This window comes from Malurus melanocephalus, unplaced genomic scaffold, assembly GCF_030028575.1.
Source record: "Malurus melanocephalus ecotype Western Australia unplaced genomic scaffold, MMel_1.1 scaffold_51, whole genome shotgun sequence".
Lineage (NCBI taxonomy): Eukaryota > Metazoa > Chordata > Aves > Passeriformes > Maluridae > Malurus > Malurus melanocephalus.
The window spans coordinates 1537305-1555956 of record NW_026623283.1 but is presented as its reverse complement, the minus strand read 5'-3'; the positions used below and the strand labels follow the sequence as shown (position 1 = coordinate 1555956).

The 18652-nt window shown below is 37.3% G+C and overlaps 1 protein-coding gene across 3 annotated transcripts in view; it reads right to left on the bottom strand.

Moving 5' to 3' along the window:
• Positions 1-18652, bottom strand: part of DTNBP1 (dystrobrevin binding protein 1) — a 66220-nt gene that overhangs the window by 43916 nt on the left and 3652 nt on the right. For all 3 annotated transcript variants that reach the window (XM_057365341.1, XM_057365342.1, XM_057365343.1), the window contains exons 3-6: positions 16005-16055; positions 15248-15308; positions 12561-12693; positions 6763-6895 (exon numbers count right to left, since the gene is read on the bottom strand). In XM_057365341.1, coding sequence (XP_057221324.1) covers positions 6763-6895; positions 12561-12693; positions 15248-15308; positions 16005-16055 — 378 coding nt within the window. The remainder of the gene's footprint in view (positions 1-6762; positions 6896-12560; positions 12694-15247; positions 15309-16004; positions 16056-18652) is intronic.

Below are 18652 nucleotides of genomic sequence, written 5' to 3'. Positions count from 1 at the left end.
GAAAAAAAATGAGTAAAAAGAGCTTCTGACCCCATGGGCAATCTTCACTTAATATGCTGAATTTAGTTCCATGCAGTATGAATGCAATTGTGCCAGACACAAGTTAGAACTTTTATCCCTTCAGCCATCCTCAACACATTTCTTCTCATAGGAATGTAAAATCTCCCTTGCTGAAGCACTGTCAATGAGTGCATTTAATACATTTTTAACAACTATTTTTAAACAAATTGGTTTTTAATGTAGGTGGAAAGGAATTATTAAAGATCTCGGGAAATAAGTCATAGMAAAGAAACATAGAATTTGTTAGGAGGCACTGCACAGAGAATGAATTTTAGTGTGGTGATGACAAGCACCTAAGCACTGTTCTTCTGCCACTMGCCATAATGAATTAATTACATATATAAATAATGCATTTTTGAGGTGAGGGAGGGTACAAAATTATGATTAAGGCAGTCCTAAACCATCTGTTCCTATTATTGGTACAGTAAGTCTGGACAAAGAATGCCTGGTATTAACAGCTTGACAGGATTTGAAGATTATGCCCACTAACTAGCACCACATAAAGGTAGAGATAAATTATGCAGGACTGAAATACTGTTTTAACATTTTCTAGGTAACATTATTAAAAGGTGCTGCAGAGGATCCAACACAAACATTCCATTTCTAATCACAGGTCACAAAAACCAAAGAAAAACATCTTTTATTTGCCTATTCGAAAGAAAACAAGATTGTATGGAGAAGGTAAGCATCAAATCTCTTTGTAGCAATGTCATTGTCTTTCTGTATCAAGCAAAGATCATCAGAGAMAGCGCAAAATTAGATCAACTTAAAAGTGACATAAATTATACTGCACATTCACACTTTGCAAATAAGAGAAAAAACTGCCAAAACCCCTGCAGTCTTCATCAAATCTTCTGTGTGTTCAGATTCTGTTTCCAAATACTGGGAGCACTGATGGGAGTAAAATTCACTATTAATGAAACAGTGTATTCCTTTGGGTTAGATGTAACGAGAACACTGAAGTGCAAGAATTCTTGCAAACAAAAGAAAGTTCAGAGCCTTCAAACTACAAAAAAAGAAAAGCAAAATTATCCATGAAACTCTTCCAGAGCCTGTGCAAGTCTCTTCAGGTTCAATAAGAATTCTCATTCCATGTGTTTGCAGAAAGAAGTGCAACAACTGATGGCAATAAAATTAATTCCAGCCAGTTATCACCATGAAAACACTTGCTGCTGATTGTGCTGTTTGCAAAAATCACGAAACAGGATAGAAAATACCTTAGCAATGTGAGTACAGAAACTTACACAATGCCTAATGAAAACTCAAAGCTAGTCATCCACTGCACATCTACCACAAAAACAGTCCTGAAGGTAATAAAAGTTCTGCATTCAATCTTGCAAAAATGTTTATTTAGGTACCCAGTTACACGGAGGTATAGCAGCTCCAAATCTATACCATTAGGAGACTGATCAAAAAGTATGGCATGAAAATTTACGATGAAAATTTTGATGAGACCTATGAAACTTCTAGGCAGGGTCTCAGAAATAATTCACAGGAGACTTAATGCTGGAAGCAAAAAATACACTTATTCAAAACATCTGCAACAAAGGTGTATTTTTTACACATAAAAACAAATTTGATAAATTACACGTAAAGAAACAAAATCATCACTGCCAGGTGGGAGGGAATCATCACTGAGGATCTGTACAGTACAGAGCACTGCTCTAGTTTATCACTTGAGGAATGCTATGGAATCTAACTAAGAGCTACAGATAAGGAAGATTTTTTTGTATTTACTTTTCAAAATTTTAGGTTGGTCAGGCCTAAGAAGCCACTGTATGTACATCCAACAGCCCTTACTGTTCCTTTTGCTCCCAAAGCAATTTAGAAGAGGGAGAAAGTGTACAGAAGAAAACAACAGTAACTATGACATTTTCCCACGCACATCTCTAGTCTACACAATGCGATTGCCATAAATTTTATATCCTTCTAAATGAAAATGTAAACCAAACATTCTTTTCACCCAGAAGCTCTAAAGCRCCACCATGGCATGGCAATGCATCCAAAAAGAAGGATGACAATCTGTTCAGCTCCTCACCCACTGCACTAATTACCAAAGCATGGTAATTACACATTATTTGACCGCAAAAAACTCTTAAAATACAAAAATGAACAATAAATACACATTTTAAGAACTTCTTTTCTCTTCACGTAAAGCACTTGTTTAAATCTCATCAAAAAGAAAAAGCTATAGTCACCTTAGGGTTTGGAATATTATTGAACATTCACCACTTAAGTATACTCTACCATCAGGGCATACTTCAGACTCTGGATTTTASATTTTTACACTTATTTTCCTTTATGTTTGTTCTCAAAGCTGACAAGTGTGAAAAACAGAGAGGTTTCTTAAACAATACATCCCAAAAAAATTAACACTCAGACAATTGTGCTTTAAGTCAAATRACACACAGTAAAATCCATTCACTCATTTCTAGTGGCAAGGACTCTGCTATTCCCAATGTATTCCTACAAAATGTTGCAGTTGCACAGCTCCTTTTATTTGATAAAATAATCGAGAGTTTCTATTTTTCAAAATACAATATCTCTCTGAAATGTATTCTAATGGTATCAAGAGCTTCACAGGAAGTACTGCTTCAGGAAAGAAACATTTTATCTTACACCACAAGGCTGTCATTCAGGGCACATAAAATGATGATACAAAAGTGAACTCCTGACAGTGCTTCCTAAAGGACATCATGCACTTGGAAAAGCACAAATTGCCACATGAGACTGAAGAGATACAGACAGTTTTCAGAAATCAGAATATCCTCAATAGGAGAATGAAGGAAAGGGAAGAAGAATTGTGCTTGATTGAGAAAAAACAGGAAACAAAATTACATGGTTTAATGCTAACAYACTTGCAAACAATTGCAGTGAGACTTGCTAGAGAAAACAAGGGTGGGATCTAGACTTCATACAACAGTGCTGGTACCCTGATCAATGGATTTAAACACACAAAAAAAGAGAATATTAAAATTCCAAAGATAAGCTCACAAAAAAAAAAAACAAACCCAAATCTCCCCAAACACCAGGCTTTTAAATAACATGGAAAAGACCCTGGATTGATGAATATACTTTGAAATTAGTACTCAACACAATGACAAAAGGGAACAAAATTTATCTGTTTGAACTGAAATAAAGTTGCTCTATTTAACAGGAAGACCCATTTCTGAAAATAAGTTCCCACAGTTACCATAAGCCGCATTTCATAGGTTTAATGTTGACCTAAAGCACCTTCTTCTAAGTCTTTCATTTTTTTCAAAAGATTTGAAATACATGAGCTTCTAGCCTAAGCTCTACAGTGACCTTATAACAAAATTACATTTTGTTACATGCTTAAAATAACCAGAGTTTCCAGGGTTCATATCCATCACAGTTTTCATCCCTATATTATCAAAACATACGAAATAGTTTCTTTTTAAACATAAAACTACTCACACCCTGAAAATACTTTTTGTGCCAAGACAAAYCTGAACCCCCTCTTTGATTCTTTCAGCTGGTATCACATTAAAAACCCCAAGCACTAAAGAGAGGAAGACAGGACACAAGTTCCAAATCACACTCACATCATTTTAACAGGCTGCTCGCTCTTCGAGTAGCTACAGTGGCAAGTGTCCTTCCAGTAATGAGCTAGCAGTTAATTTCTTACCTAAATAAATACAGTGGTAATGATCAACTAGAAATTACCTGTATTTCTCCTGTTTTGTCTGGGTCTGACCAAATGTAATCAGCTTATAATTACACTAAGTAGCTTGCTTAGCATTCTATTTATAAAACTGATTAGATGCTGCTAAGCAGAGCAGGCAATGGTTTAACACTTTATTTTGATGTTGAAAGCAGAGGCTAGGGGAAAGGGCRCAAGGATGGCAAGGAGAACAAAAACCACTCAGAAAACTGTAGAAAGATTATTATGCATGACCAAATCTGTTGCTTTATACACATTTAAAATWTGTGTTATTTGGTAAATAGCACATATTTAGAATTTTGCAATTATTACTYTTAATAATACTGTCTGCTGTTGACTCTTCCTGGAGAGAGAATATGGARTTGCCCTGACTGGGAAAGAGAAAATCCAGGCTGCAGGAAAATTGTACAGACCATTGCTGAGGTCCTGGCCTGAGGTCAAAACAGGATGTGAAAAACTAAAAGGACATGACATGAGGAATTGCCAGATGTGACAAATAATAAGATACTGACAAAAGCCATAGACAGACCCATGAGGGATGATTGGATTGTACAGGTGTTTAAGGAGACTTAGGTGAGAAATATCCAAATTTCACAGAAAACTGAAGGAGAAGCTTTAACGTATTGGAGATCTTTTGGAAGGAGAACCTGCAACATCAGCACTCCTTCAGTGACTGGATCTGTAACACCACAGAAGGCTAAGATTCTCTACATAATAAATGAGATCCAATAGAGAAATAGTAATCAATAGGTGAATAGGTCTTTTGGGAAGAGACGGGGATTTAAAGAAAATATAAAAATAGAAAGAYCTGCAAGAATGGCAAAGAGGGTGAAGAAAACGAACAGAGATAAGCTAAGCAAAACGGGGCCAGCGCTGTCTGGCACAGTCCTGCCTTTGATCACCATATCCTGATCAGAACTGTGAGACAAACCAGTTGTTCTGACCTAACCACATGTATCAAACTTCCACAATCAAGGAGCCAAGGAGGGTGCCTGGATGCTTCTCCTGGTTAAAAGGAGGACTCCTGCCTGGATGGATCAAGTACCCTGGTTATCCCCATGTCAGTCAACATCCACATCCAACAAACCCTCCCTAACAGGCTGTCAGAAACTGSCTTTGACAAACTGCTTCAATTCAACTCCTCATTTCCTAATTTATATAATGGATGTAATACTACTTTTCTTATCTCCTCACATTTTATTTTTGGCACTGGCAGTAACAAAAATCAAAGTCAACAGTTTAAGTTATTTAAGGCTGTGAGGAGCCATTTTAATCTTGGTTTGCCTCAACACCGACTGTCAGAGGCATGTGGGGGAAGGGATGCACAGGTGGAGCCTGCAGGAGGTAAACAAGACACGGGTGAAGCCTTGTCTCTGGGGGGATTTCGCCTGGCAACACCTCACACGGGCACCTGGAGACACTGCTCACCCCAGAGACTTTTCTCCAATCAGATGGTGGAAGGGCTCCACCAATGGAAGAAGRTTGGACTGGACCAATGGTCTCCTGGTCAGCAGGCAGACTTTGGGAGGAGCCAGCGGGTATAAAAATCAACTGCGCCATGAACCTTGGAGCAGGACTCTGGAGAGCTGAGCCTTTGCAGGTGAGTTTTGCAGAGCTGAGTTTTGCAGAGCTGAGTTTTGGAGAGCTGAGTTTTGGAGAGCTGAGTTTTGGAGAGCTGAGTTTTGGAGAAGAGTCTGTCTCTGTGGGCATGGGGCTGGGGTTTTTGCTCTTTGTTGCTCACTGCTGGTGGTTTTGCTGCTGAGGGGTCCTTTTGCTCCAGCTCCAGCCTGCCTGGATCCTGCCCTCGCCAGCTCTCTCTCGCCCCCACATATCCTCCTTCCCTCCTGGACACTCGGCAGGATTCCATCTGCCCTCCAAGCCTCGAGTGCAGCATCTGCCTCGCCTCGCTCCTCCTCCTGGCCCCGGCACCGCCTGTCCTGCCTGAACCACCTGCCTGCCTCCAACCTCACCTGCCACCGCGATCCTCGCTCCGACTCCACCCAGGGTCCCGGTCCTGTCCGAGTGTCCACTCACCGTGTGTCCAGCACCCATCGCTGCGGGAGCCGCTCCTCTCCCCGAGCTGCTCTCCCTCCGGCAGCAGCGCTCACCCCGTCATGTGGACATCGATGGTACCCCCGGTCCTACTGGTGGTAACACCCGCTCTCTCCCTCTGTCTCCTTTCTTTCTCCCCATTCCTTTTCCATTTTCCTTTCTCTTTTGCTGCCTTTTCCAGCCCCCTTTAGTGGACAGCTACTTATTCACGGTTATCATTACCAACAAATGGCTCTCAGATACAAAGTTTGTCTCGGTTGACTCCAATTCATTCTTGACCATCCATTTTAAAAGAACTCCTCGCASTTCCCCACAGTTGGAATGCGACAAGTGCTTAATATTTTTCTGTTGCTACTTTATCTTTTAGGTAAACCTGAAGCTCACATGTTGAAAGTTGAAATTTTTGAAAGTTCTGAATTTTCACACAGACTGCTGTAAATTGAACTTTGATTCCAAGAATTATTGCCCTGCTTTTACAAGTAAGAGAATGGCAGGAGATTAATACCTTTCATAYTGAGAGAAAGGTACTTACAGGATAGGATACGGAAGAACTGAAAAGAAGACAGAGGAAAATTCAGTTTCTAACATGATAGGTACATGGAGGAAAAAAAATGAAGAAATCCATAAACCAGGGCAAGGGATTAAAAGAAACAACMATTTATCTGTGCTAATTWACAACAGCCCTTATTCCAATTGYTTGTAGAGAACAATAAACATGAGTTCATCTTAACAACAACGTAGTGATAATTTTCCAAACACACATACTCTTTGTTAATCACTGATAGTYAGACATTCAATGAATCTACTACAAATTTGCAATGTCCTGTCAAAGACTATTGTTTCTTTAAAAAATGAAAATAAAAGGGATTGTATTATACATGAGGGGGTTAATTACAAAAGACTTATATTTTCTGCTAATTTAGATTTTTCTGCTAATTTAGATTTATAACAATTGTTTTATTTACCTTTTTGTTTTCTTGTAGTTTTCCAGCTGTAATGTCTGCATACATTTGTATCTTTCCAACTCACACTGCTCACATAGTTCCTCAAGACACAACAGATGATTCTCCATTTCCTCAAAGTTTGCCTCTAGCTGGGCTGTAAAAAATACTTGTATGAATACCAAATTACATCAATAAACAGACAACTCACCTAAACAGAAACAGGATTTCATAAAGGTAAATAATTACCATGCTAATAATTACACACATGTAAATGGATCTGAAAGAGAAACAAATGTCAGCCCAAACCCCACAGTGAAGAGTGGCAGCAGAGCCACATTAAGGGAGATCTGTCTGAGGCTCCCTYGTAGTAAGATGTTGAACCACTCAATTTGCCCCAGTGTCTTGGTTTCACAGGCTTGTAGTCTGTATGTGAGGAAGAGAATCATTCAGGACTCATACTTTTCCTTCTTGTGGAGACTGCCAGTTTAGCCCTTCTGAGATGGCACCAACCCAAGGAATAAAGCTGTGCTGACCAAAGCCAGGTCAAACCTTCATTTATTCATATGAAGCAAAAGTAAAGGATAAAAGTGCCTAACAAGTAAGATCCACAACAGTCAGAAAGGGAAACACATATCATACAATCAGCAAATATTTCCCTAAATTATTTACCTGTGCACAGATCACTGAGGGGAGGACGGAGGGATTGGCAAAAAAAAAAAAAACAACCCAAAACCAAAAAAGGAGTTGACAAAATTAATGCAGAAATGAGTCTGAGGGAAAAATATGTTTTCAGTTCTACATATTGTGATGTGGAACATTTATTGTTTGCCACATACTCAATTYTCTCTCACAAAATCCAGATGTATTCAAAGCGTAATATCTCTATCAYAATTATAATTGGTAGTCCCTTTTTGCTTAAGAAATGGACTTCTCTCAGTGCATTAAAATCCAAATACTGTATTGTGCTAACTTGCTTTTCAGAATGATTGCTCCCTTATTAATCTGCAAAATTCTCAAACACAGCAGGGCTGAAGATAATTTAGTAAGGTACCTATCAACCACTGCTTTTTCCACTTAAAAACCCCCCACCACCTGCTTTGCTGTATTTGCTATTGAAATAATATTAAAAGCCAACAACAAAGGACAGGAAAATAAARAGGATGAAGAAAAGTGAATTSTAGAGAGCAACTGATTCCTAGCACTAGCATTTGAGCAACCTCTAGTGGGAATTGCAGAAAACACTGTGCTCCTGAAGAACAGGAATGGWCTAAAGACCTCTCCAGAAGGCCACAATCCTGCTTTGCTGCAACACCAATTTCAGAAGTTTTTCTCCTTTCTGAAGTGACAGAAAAGTTGCTTTTCACAAAAAAAGTTTAAGACAAGTTCCATTGCAGTAGCCCCAGCTACATCTGAGGATTAACATCTCTCTTACCCAAAAGAGAATATATGCATTGTGCATACAAAGGCAGTGCCAAACAAAACTATAGATTTAATCAACTTGAAACTTAGGCGGTAAAAAAACCTGTCCTTTCTAATTATTTTTTACATTTTAAAAACATATTTATCTTTAGATTAASAATTTTCATGTAGAGCAATATGCCATACTTGCTAGAAATAATATTTTTTTATTAGCTGTAAAAAAAACCCCAACCTTGTTCTTTAAGCCACATCACTCCAATTACAGCAATTTGGCCTGTGTTTCTTACACTACCACAAGCATAACAGCACTATTTGAAGCTTTAATTCTTAGATTTAATTATTTTAAAGTATGGTTAAAGTTTGATCAGATTAAATTAATTTGAATTATCTTCCATCAGCATATACTGGTTTTCTTATTTTACCAGCTATCAGGTATTAAAGTATTTATCTAGAACTCAACTACCACAATTTTTTTAGAAAGCGAGTGTTTTCAGGTAAAATTTACCTAATACAAATTTAGCAAATAATTTTTCTAACTGAAACTTATGTTATCTGTTGCTCTGTGTAAGTACAAAATTTATTAGAATAGCTAAATCACAGCTGTAGTCAGAAAATAGTCTTTCATTTTTCCTACACTAACTTTAAATGTGGCTTTCCTGCACTGTCCCAGCAACTCAAACAAGACAAACCATGAAGGAGTATTCAAGACATTTCTGCGAAGCTCACATATTTTCTGACTAAATGGTGAAAAAGCAAAAACCAGAATGGATGGAAGCAATAACATCAAAGATATTCCCTCTACCTCTAGGCCACACAGGAGCAGAGATTACTAAAACCTTAAAACAAGCAGTGAAAGACATAAGACTAGGAAGAGTGCAATTCAGCTGAAAAAAAAAAAAAGAAGAAGCTTTATATAATTACAGTTCTACTAGTGCCCAATTTTTACCTGTTTTTACATAAAAGATCTTAAATCCAGCTAGTACTATAACACCTACATGAACTTAAAGCAGCTCCTCCACTGACATAGCAAGTATACTAGGAATACTTCTTGTGTATTCCAATCCTCAGACAATTCCAAGTTTACAACACCAAACCTGTATGCCTCTACCAAATACAACGACCCTCTTTGCTGAAGGGAAATCCATCCCGTTCCTCATAGCTATCTTTACACTGTATTATTGAAATTCCTTGGTTTTACATAAAGCTTTCCTTTATTTTCCCTGATTTTCTCAGGGAAAAGATAAATGCAAATTCTGAACAAATTAATACTTCATACACAACTTTAATACTTCATACACAATCACGAAAAAAACTACTACTGACCTTCTGCTAAAGATATAAACAAGGATAGGTCTCCTAAGCACTGCAAGAAGTTCTGTTTCCACAATGGATCTTCACACCCATCTAGCCCCTACTTAAAAAAAAAGCCCAAAGACTCAAGACAGAGAGGGCAAAGGCTTTTATCTTTGTGACTACATTCCYGGCCTTGTTTTCTTCCCAGTCCCACCAGTAAAATATTTTCAACCTATGTTGGTTCTGTCACCTATGTACAAGACCATTCTTTCTGAAAYCAGTATCAAGTTCATGCTTAATATTTGATCTTTAATAAAAAAAGAAGGGAGAAAATTTGATTTGGATCAATGTTTCTGTGTATAGATCTGCTAAAACCAAAACAGATGTTTGAGCAAAATGCCACTTCTTAAAACATGAAACGTATTTCATATTAAGGTAAGCATGTCAGATATCAGTGAGCAGGTATTTTCTACAACATCTCAGATAAAAACTGGCTTAAGTGATGATTCCAATTCTGCATTTTGAAAAGGCAGTAACTGTCCTTTTCACTTTCACATGAGAGTAATTTTTTCTTCAAAGTTCTCAGCAGGAGCTACAACATGTTACATAATAAAATAAATTTATCAAATGAAGACACAGACCTTTTACTTCAAGTGAGGGATGACTGATAAAGTGAATATCTAAGCTAAAGAACTTGGTAAATTGCTAGTGAAAATGTGTCTTGTAATACATAGCAAAAGCTGAAGAATCTGTACATGACTCATACCAATCTTAAGTAGGTCACAAAAAAGGTTCAATTCCATTATCTGAAATTTCTTTTACCAAAAGCAGCCAGGGTCCCCTATCTACTTTCAAAATGAAAGCATTAATAGATTTATTAGAAGTATATCATGTTGTAGGACAGAACTATTACTTGGTTGAAATTATGAAGGTTAACCAAATTACATCTTGGATGAATAACCCAGCACTTTGTGGTTCTATTTTCACTTTTTTTTTTAGAATAGAATGTTTCACTTATATTGAAAATTTACATTTGTCCCTTGTAAAACCAAATGCAGTTTATAAGAAGCAGTTAGTTGAGAGCTATAAAAGCTAAAAACAGTGAGCAGAATGTCACAGTAAATTTCTGTTACATCACCTCTAGAAGGACATATGTTAAAAATGGTGTAAATTATACCTGTCTCTTCAAATAGACTCCATAAAACTTATCAGAAAAAAACCCCAAAACCAAAAAAGAACAACAAAAACCCCAAAACAAACAAAAAACCCCAAATAAAAATAAAACAAACCTCCCCCCCCAAAAAAACCCCAAACCCCTCCCCCCCCAAAAAAAAAAAAAAAAACCACCAAAAATACGCCAAACCCACACGATTAAAAAAATTTCACAGTTGTTTGGGACAACTAATAAGAAACTCTAGATAAAATAATTTAAGTCTGACACAAAATTTAAAGCTAGAAGACTTGGTTCAAATCTTACAACCTTAGCAGTATACCTCAAAATTCATGAGCTTCCCTGAGGAAGCTGCTGAATGCTTCCTTAAATCCTAYTTTTGCAGTACCAAAAATATCCTAGCGACATCCCTCCCCAAGAAATTCTACACTCAGAGTGGGATTAATTCTGGTTCATAAAGCTATATTAGGAATCAGAAGGTAACCCCCACTCATCAGGATTAATATACTTTCCAGTTACGAACTATAAAGGCAATTCTATTAGCTTTTTATTACATTGTTTACCTTTGGTCTACCAGTGGACTGCACATCACTGTGCATGATAATATTAAATCCACTATTTTAATAAATCATAATTTGAACTTTTATTTCCTTGGAATTCTTCTTTTTTTTCCACAAAGCCAATATTAAATGGTTGGCATAGATGATAAAACCTTATTAAACAAGATGGTATAAGAAAATTGTAATAAAAACTGGAATACACTCCTTGGTTCAGAAGTAAATAGCAAAGTAATTGCCAGCCTACCTAGGAACAAAAGCTGATTTGTGCATGTCCACTGACCATAGCAGAATGAGAAATCAGCCTTTGAAGACAGAAAAGAACCCTCCTTTTCTTCACATCACATGTCAGCACATAAATCCAGCTGACCCCACAAAAAACAGAGGTGCAATTACATGAGGAATTTCTGCATGCTTCCCAGTGGCTGTAAGAAAGAGGAGTGCAGGCACCATCCCCGAGGAACTTAGCTACATAAAATCCATGTGCAGACGGCAGTTTTTCAAAGCTTTAATTTGATGCACCTTGTATAGACTTTCATGGAAGTATCAAGAGACTGTGGACAGACAGGATTGCTGCCTGTCAAATACTGCACCCCCCCTTTCAAGACTCASCAATACTCAGAATTTTCAGAGACTAGGAGTCCCCAACATTTTTCCTAATTTTCAGCAGTGGGTCAAYGGTTTTGTATGAGGGCTTCCAGAACTAGTCCACCAAAGCATTCATCTTTTAAACTAAATGAACATGTTAACATTTGGTAAAGTTATAAAAATTGCAACCCACCCACCAAACATGAGGTATTTAGTAACCTTAGTAGGCAGCATTAATATTAACCTATAGAAAAGCTGGATATCACTTCAGAGTATCTTAACTCTGTACATTAATTCAAAATATGGAAAGTGCTTTTGTAACCAACAATTACTCAAAACCAAAGGTTTATGCCTTGAAAGTGTCCCTAGCCAGGTAAATTTCACTCCCATACACCCCAAATGATGAGTTATAACATTATTATATAAAATTATATAGACTCAATCAAAGTGAAGCAACTCTATACGTAAGTGTTCACACTGCTTAAAAACTATAACAATTTTGACTTTAAGATTAGTGTTTTTCAGCTGTTTACAAAACATATGCATTTGTCACAATTTTGGGTTTTATTAAGTAACGACACACACAAAATTTTAAGAGCAATCACTGCTGCCTGCTGATCTTTTWAAAAAAAAAAGAAAAMCAGTTTGTGTAAGAACTACTGTTTTACAACAGAAAAACTGTCTTTGGAAAGCAAAATTAGAATTTTAAAATCCCAACATTCACAACAGCTGAACTGCAGTCTAATCCTCTGTTACTGACTTGAATGCTTGTTATGTCTATAAAAACTTACCTATACTTGCTGTGAGGCATTCCAGATCTGCTAAAAACCCTGGTATTTGCTGAAGCTGATCCTGTAGTTCCACCAGACTATTCCTTTTCTTCTCCCAATGTGCAGAAAGCATCACAACTTCACTATCAACCAGCTGAAACAAACAGGTCTTTAATTGCAAATTTATGTACCTATTTATGAGCACCTTGACTAACTAATTTTTATAATTAATACATTTGGAAACAAAAGGTCAACACAGCAACCCTGCAGCACTGCCACTTGCGTACTCCTCAAGTAAATAGACGTGCTCAAAAAATTCCCTTGCAGTAATGCAAAATGCATTGAACCAAGTAAGATAAAAAGTTGTATCTCAATATAYTAACCAAAGCAAGAAGTATTTTATGGATGTTATTAACTAAAAACAAGATGCACCAAAATTTTGGCAGCAGTGTTGCACTGGTACACAGTAACAACACTGCAGTGCTATAATTTTAGGCATATTTAGATCAAYAGTTTAATGTTGCCAGTCATACCAATTTAATCTTAGTAACAAAACTGAAAACCCTGCAAAATAATCTAGAAAGTTAAAGGAATGACATTTTTAAAAAAGTTGCCTTTGTAACAGAACTGCTCTTCTGTYCTTGTGATAAACTGCAGTAGTGCCAAGTGTTTATTTACACACTTCTACATTAGTTCAATTTTTTATTGTTTGATTCTTCCTAACTTTTATTATGTATTAAGATAATGAGAAAAGGATACACAGCTTAAAAGTCTTGCTTATAAGGCCAGATACTATGAAAAACAGGAGGATCAAGAAATCTTAGGTAACAAATGCTCCCCTTAGATATAATTGAGATGATTAAATTACTGTTTCCCTGCTCTTAACTCCACTACCCATTTTTCCTCTTGCACACAAACTGCAGCCTGTGGTTGTATCCGTATTATGAATTCCTCAATTCTTATAGTTTTTATTTGCAGAAACTGAAGAAGCCTGAGTAATGGGCAAAGGTGTTAAATTTACAATTCTACCCACTTTAGATAAGTTCTTTTAAAAGAACAACTTCTATCTTTTGCAAATTTCCCCAGCTCCCTATTCCTGTTAAAACACATCCTGCTTCACCAGACAAGTTTTGAAAACCTATTTGAAAGCCCAGTGAGAAATAGAATGCTTCAGAAAACCAAACAGTCTTGTTTAAACAAAGCCAGGCCTATTTTYGAGACTAGGATATGGCATTTATATCAGTTAAACAGTAAAGCAAACAAAAAACCCRAAACAAGCCATCATGAGATGGGGACAAATACCACAAATATTTCAGCCCTGAGATAACTGAACATAGCTGAAATTGCAATCATCTAAAAGGACAATTTTGTATACAGAACTGGTAGTCAACATCTACCACTTAATACGTTAAAGGCTGGAGCTGTAATTAAAGCTTGGAATTTTTCTTTCTCTATTCAACGTTTATAAATAAGACAGCACAAGTAAGCAGGCACAGGATACTGGACAAGTGGACCTCTAGCTCTTCTACAGTACAGTCAATCTTCTGAGCTTACACAGTTTTTATTTTCCACATTTTAATAAAAAAAAATAATAAACAAAATTCCAMTAGCAATACATACACTAGGTTGTGCCTAAAGTAAATGTCTGAATTGAATGGAAAGTTTCAGTCTTTTTGGAAGTTTTTGGTTCTCATTTTCCCAAGCAGCCATAATATGTGAGATCAGGTTATAATTAGTATAAAAAATTAGTTTAATATATACGAACYGTCACATTGTTTTCAAAACCACAATTTTTAAAGTAAACTATAGCAAGTATTATGAAATTGTGATCACATCATTTAAGAGATTTTCTAAAAGTAAAAAAGATCATTATGAGCAGTGAAACATGCCAAACTGACAAGGACAACTCCATCTCCAATGCCTGAAAGCTTCCACTAGAACGCAGGAAAACCAGGACAATACCATTAGGCAAAAGAAAGAACATAAGAGACTTTCTTTCTTACTGTAAATACACAGTAAGTTACTTATCCAKTGAAAAAAGATAGAGAGACGTCTCCCAAGTAAACAGAAGAGCCAGGAAGGATTCACCCAGCCAAAGTGAAGATTTCAGCCAGGACAGAGAACCACAAAGCTCAGTCCTGCATCATGGCCATCCGGCTTACACTGTCTGCCCCTTAAACATGGCTCAAAATTGAAAATCTAGTGCTGAGTAATACATCGGTAACTCTTACTGGAAGTTTCCTTTCCCTTTCACAAAGAAACCACACAACTTGTTACTTTGCTTCCAGGGCCGGAATAGTGAATGGAATTAGGAGAAAGCACAAACACTTCCCTAATCTTTTCCATCTGACAATCTAATTGTGCTGTCTCTGGTGCACTAGGAGTGGGCAGCGCACAGTGCCAGTGCCAACAGCCCTGCACTGACACACACCACTAACATGCCTCAAGCCCAAATACATTCTATAATTTCCCAGCCACCTCTCACTGCTTTCAAAGAGCTACAATAGTAACATGCAACATCATCTTTGCATCACATTATTTCACCTTTGCATTACACCATACACTCACATTGCTGTGTGAGTGAACAAGGCTGGGTGTGTGCTTACCTAGGGGCCAAGGTAAAGCCTGCAGCCTGGTACTAACATTTTTAGTTTAAATTATTTGCACATTTTAAAATATTTTACACATGGTATTGCTGCTTTTCTTACCTCTCCAGCTTTTGCACAGTCTTTGGCTCCTTTATGAAGGGCAGCCCAAGCATCTTCATATCTGAAGAGAAGAGAAATTACTGTTCTTACTGTGCTCTCCTTACAAAGGAATTCATGGATGTGATGGATGTCACTGTGCTTATATTTACAGATACTACCACAAATTACAGCTTAAAMAGCTGTGTCATCCTTTCCACTACTTAATGCTCTGCCAAGACAAATATGCAGTGAGAAATAATTTCATTTAAAGAAAAAGTGATTTATGTTTTTTAACCTGCCAGCTTACATTAAAAGCTAAATGGACCCAGCTATACTTATAAAACACACTGCCTTAAACATTATTTGTAACCCAATTTCATTMAGAAAATTCAAAAAATTAACAAGATTGTAATCACACATATAACYCTTCCTACAAAAAAGAAGACATAAGGTAATTATACCAAATACTTCTAAATTATAAAACCACAGACTGGGGCTCAGTGGTGGGCTCCTTCATCTCCGTGCATTAGAACACAAACTAAAGTCATCTATCGAATGTGGCTTTTCCTCCAGCAATTCTGTTTCATTAAAACAGCAGCATTTAAGGATTGGGCAAGCTTTAAACACATTTCTCATTTGGTAACCATTCCCACACTATTAAATGTAGAACTACCACAAACCTATTARCAACACTTAAGTTTTCGTCTTTTCTTAATCTAATGAAGTTATTTCTGAAATTATAGGCAATAGACACTAATAAAGAAAAGGAAGCTCATACCTGCTTAGTAATTCCAGTCCAGCAGAAAACTCTGGCAAACAGTGAACAGTTCTAAAAAACAAATTGCAAATAGAAAAAAATTGTTAAGCACAGAAAGCTGTTATAAAATACGTCTGCACACACTCAACAGACATGCTGAGCACAGAAACGTTTATCACTGTTTGCTTTCACAAATATTTTGCCAATTCTGGTATAAAATGCACTACACAGTGTATCTTAAAAGAATATTCCAAAGCTTTTTTCCCTTGTTGTTTTATGACAGTCCATTCTTACCTCTTTTCGACTGTGTCTATTAAAAATCAGTTCTATGAAATTATTTCATAGCAGAGTTAACAAAGTCACCGGATGAACATGGTTTTAACTTAAAACAGGACACAGAAATATTCTGAAAAAAAGACTACTACACAAGTTCATGTCCCTCAATACAGATACTGCACTTAATATATTCTACACCAGAAATAAATACTAAGCTAAAGAACCTTTGCCAGTTTAATGCTCTGATGATCTCCTAKCAGATGCATACACTTTGATTATTAACAGCTTGAAATACAAAGACATCTTATAATAAGTTATAGAAAACTAACAATGCGGCATTTCAAAGGATGTGAAGACCGTGATGTCATCCAAAATTTGTCTCTTGGAAGATCACCCAAATAGAATGTTTTGCACTATCACCCGAACAATGTGAACGGGAAAAAAAGCCTACCATAAATTAAATCTTTTTTTTCAGAAGGCAAGGGAAAAGTGAAAGAATGAGTGGGCTGGAMAGAGACCTCAGCAAGTCTCTATTGCAATCCCCTGTTAAAATGAGGACCACCTATGAGTTCAAAGCAGCTTCCTCTGGGAGCTTTTCTCAGCTTTTCATGTCTGATTATCTCTTGTTTCAAACTACCCCTATCACCTTATGTGCYCCCACCACACACCAGTTTCCTCAATAACCACTTCCCAGGTAATGACAGGCTGCTGGTAGGTCTCCAAAAGTCACCTGTTCTCCAGACTGAACTGCCTACCTCAGCCCTTCCTCATGCACAGATCTCCTGCCCCAACCATTTTGGTGGCCCACCACGAAATTGCTCCAGAATATTAATGCCTTTCTCACACAAGGGACTAGACCAGACAGGACAGTATTCTAAGGTGTGCAGAATGCAGGGGAAAATCAACTTCCTCAATCCTGTTGTCTGGGGTCTTGTTTATATGGCTCAGTCCATGCTGCAAGGCACATCACTGTCCTGCTRTCTGCCAAAAACCCTGGGGTCTTTTTAGCAGCTATTCTATCAGGCCCCATCTGTATTGTTGCATGTGATACTTTCTTTCCAGGGAAACRTGGAATTTGTACCTCCTGAATTTCACGAGGCATCTCTTTGCACATATTGTCATGGACTTCTGTGGATTGAATATCTTCAGACTATTTTCATTCACTTTTGGTCAATCTCCTCGAACTCTTTCACTAAGCCCAGGGACTGAAGCCACAGAGGCATTAAATAACTCAACAACATCTGTATTTGCTGTAATTCACCCCATTCACCACCAACCCCACGTTTTCTTTCAGCCTTTTATTACCAGTGCAGAGCTAGAAGCTCTTCTTGAACTTGACATCTCCTGTAAATGTAAATTCCAGGTGAGCTCYGGCTTTCCTAACGCTATTCCAGCATGCCCAAAAAGGTATGACACCCTCCAGGACACTTCTTGATTGCATACTGATGTGTAGTCCTTTGAGCAGCTGGAAGCTAAAGGACTCCACAAGAATGGGGATTTAATRATACAGAGGGTTCTTGAGGCTGTTTAACAGAAAACATCATTCTCTCCTTGATCAGAGGGTCAGCAACAAACTCCCACTGCAACACCACCCTTCCTTGCCTCTCCTCAGATCCCACTCTGATGTTCTCAGCCATCCTTACAATCAAGCCAGGCTATGTTTGTCCCTGAACTTTATCAGCTAAGCAGAAGCCACCCCAGCAGTCAATTTGCTTCTTCTGATTCAATCAGTTCACCCAGCGCTTTTCTCAAAAAGTGGTGGATATTTACAGTACTCCAGAAGAAGCAAAATATTATGGACTGGAAATACACAGAGAAGGCAGGTGCCTAAAATAGTTTTAGTCAAACCTTCACTCATTCTTAGTTTAGTCTCCATGCCTTGTCCACACAACTGGTCTTCCAGCAAAGAAAAAAAAAAAACTGTTCATCCAAAACATGGGAATTCAGAACTTAAGACAGTTTATTTCAGATGCTTTATTTTTAGCACTAGGCCTGTTAAAACTAATTTGTGTCTACATAGCATGTTACAGTAAGAAGATGCTTTACACATCTGTAAAGCTGATTTGAAGCAGTAACTCTCACAGATTATCATTTACAGATACCAAGTAGTCTTTCCTTGTAACTTACACAGGTTGAAAGAATGAGCAGAGAACTAAAATGAAGGGGACTAAAAAAATCCAAAGAACCAAAAGAAAAACACCCAAACTAGCACAATTCTCAAAATTTCCTGAAACAGATAATTGACGTATTTAATTACACACATATTTTCCACAATAGAAAGGCTCCTATTTCTGTTTTCACACTATAAAAACCCTGAGTTACAATTTTAGGACAGGAAAGTCACAGAGATTGTAAACAATTACATTTCAGTATGCTGCAACCTGAATCTTCTA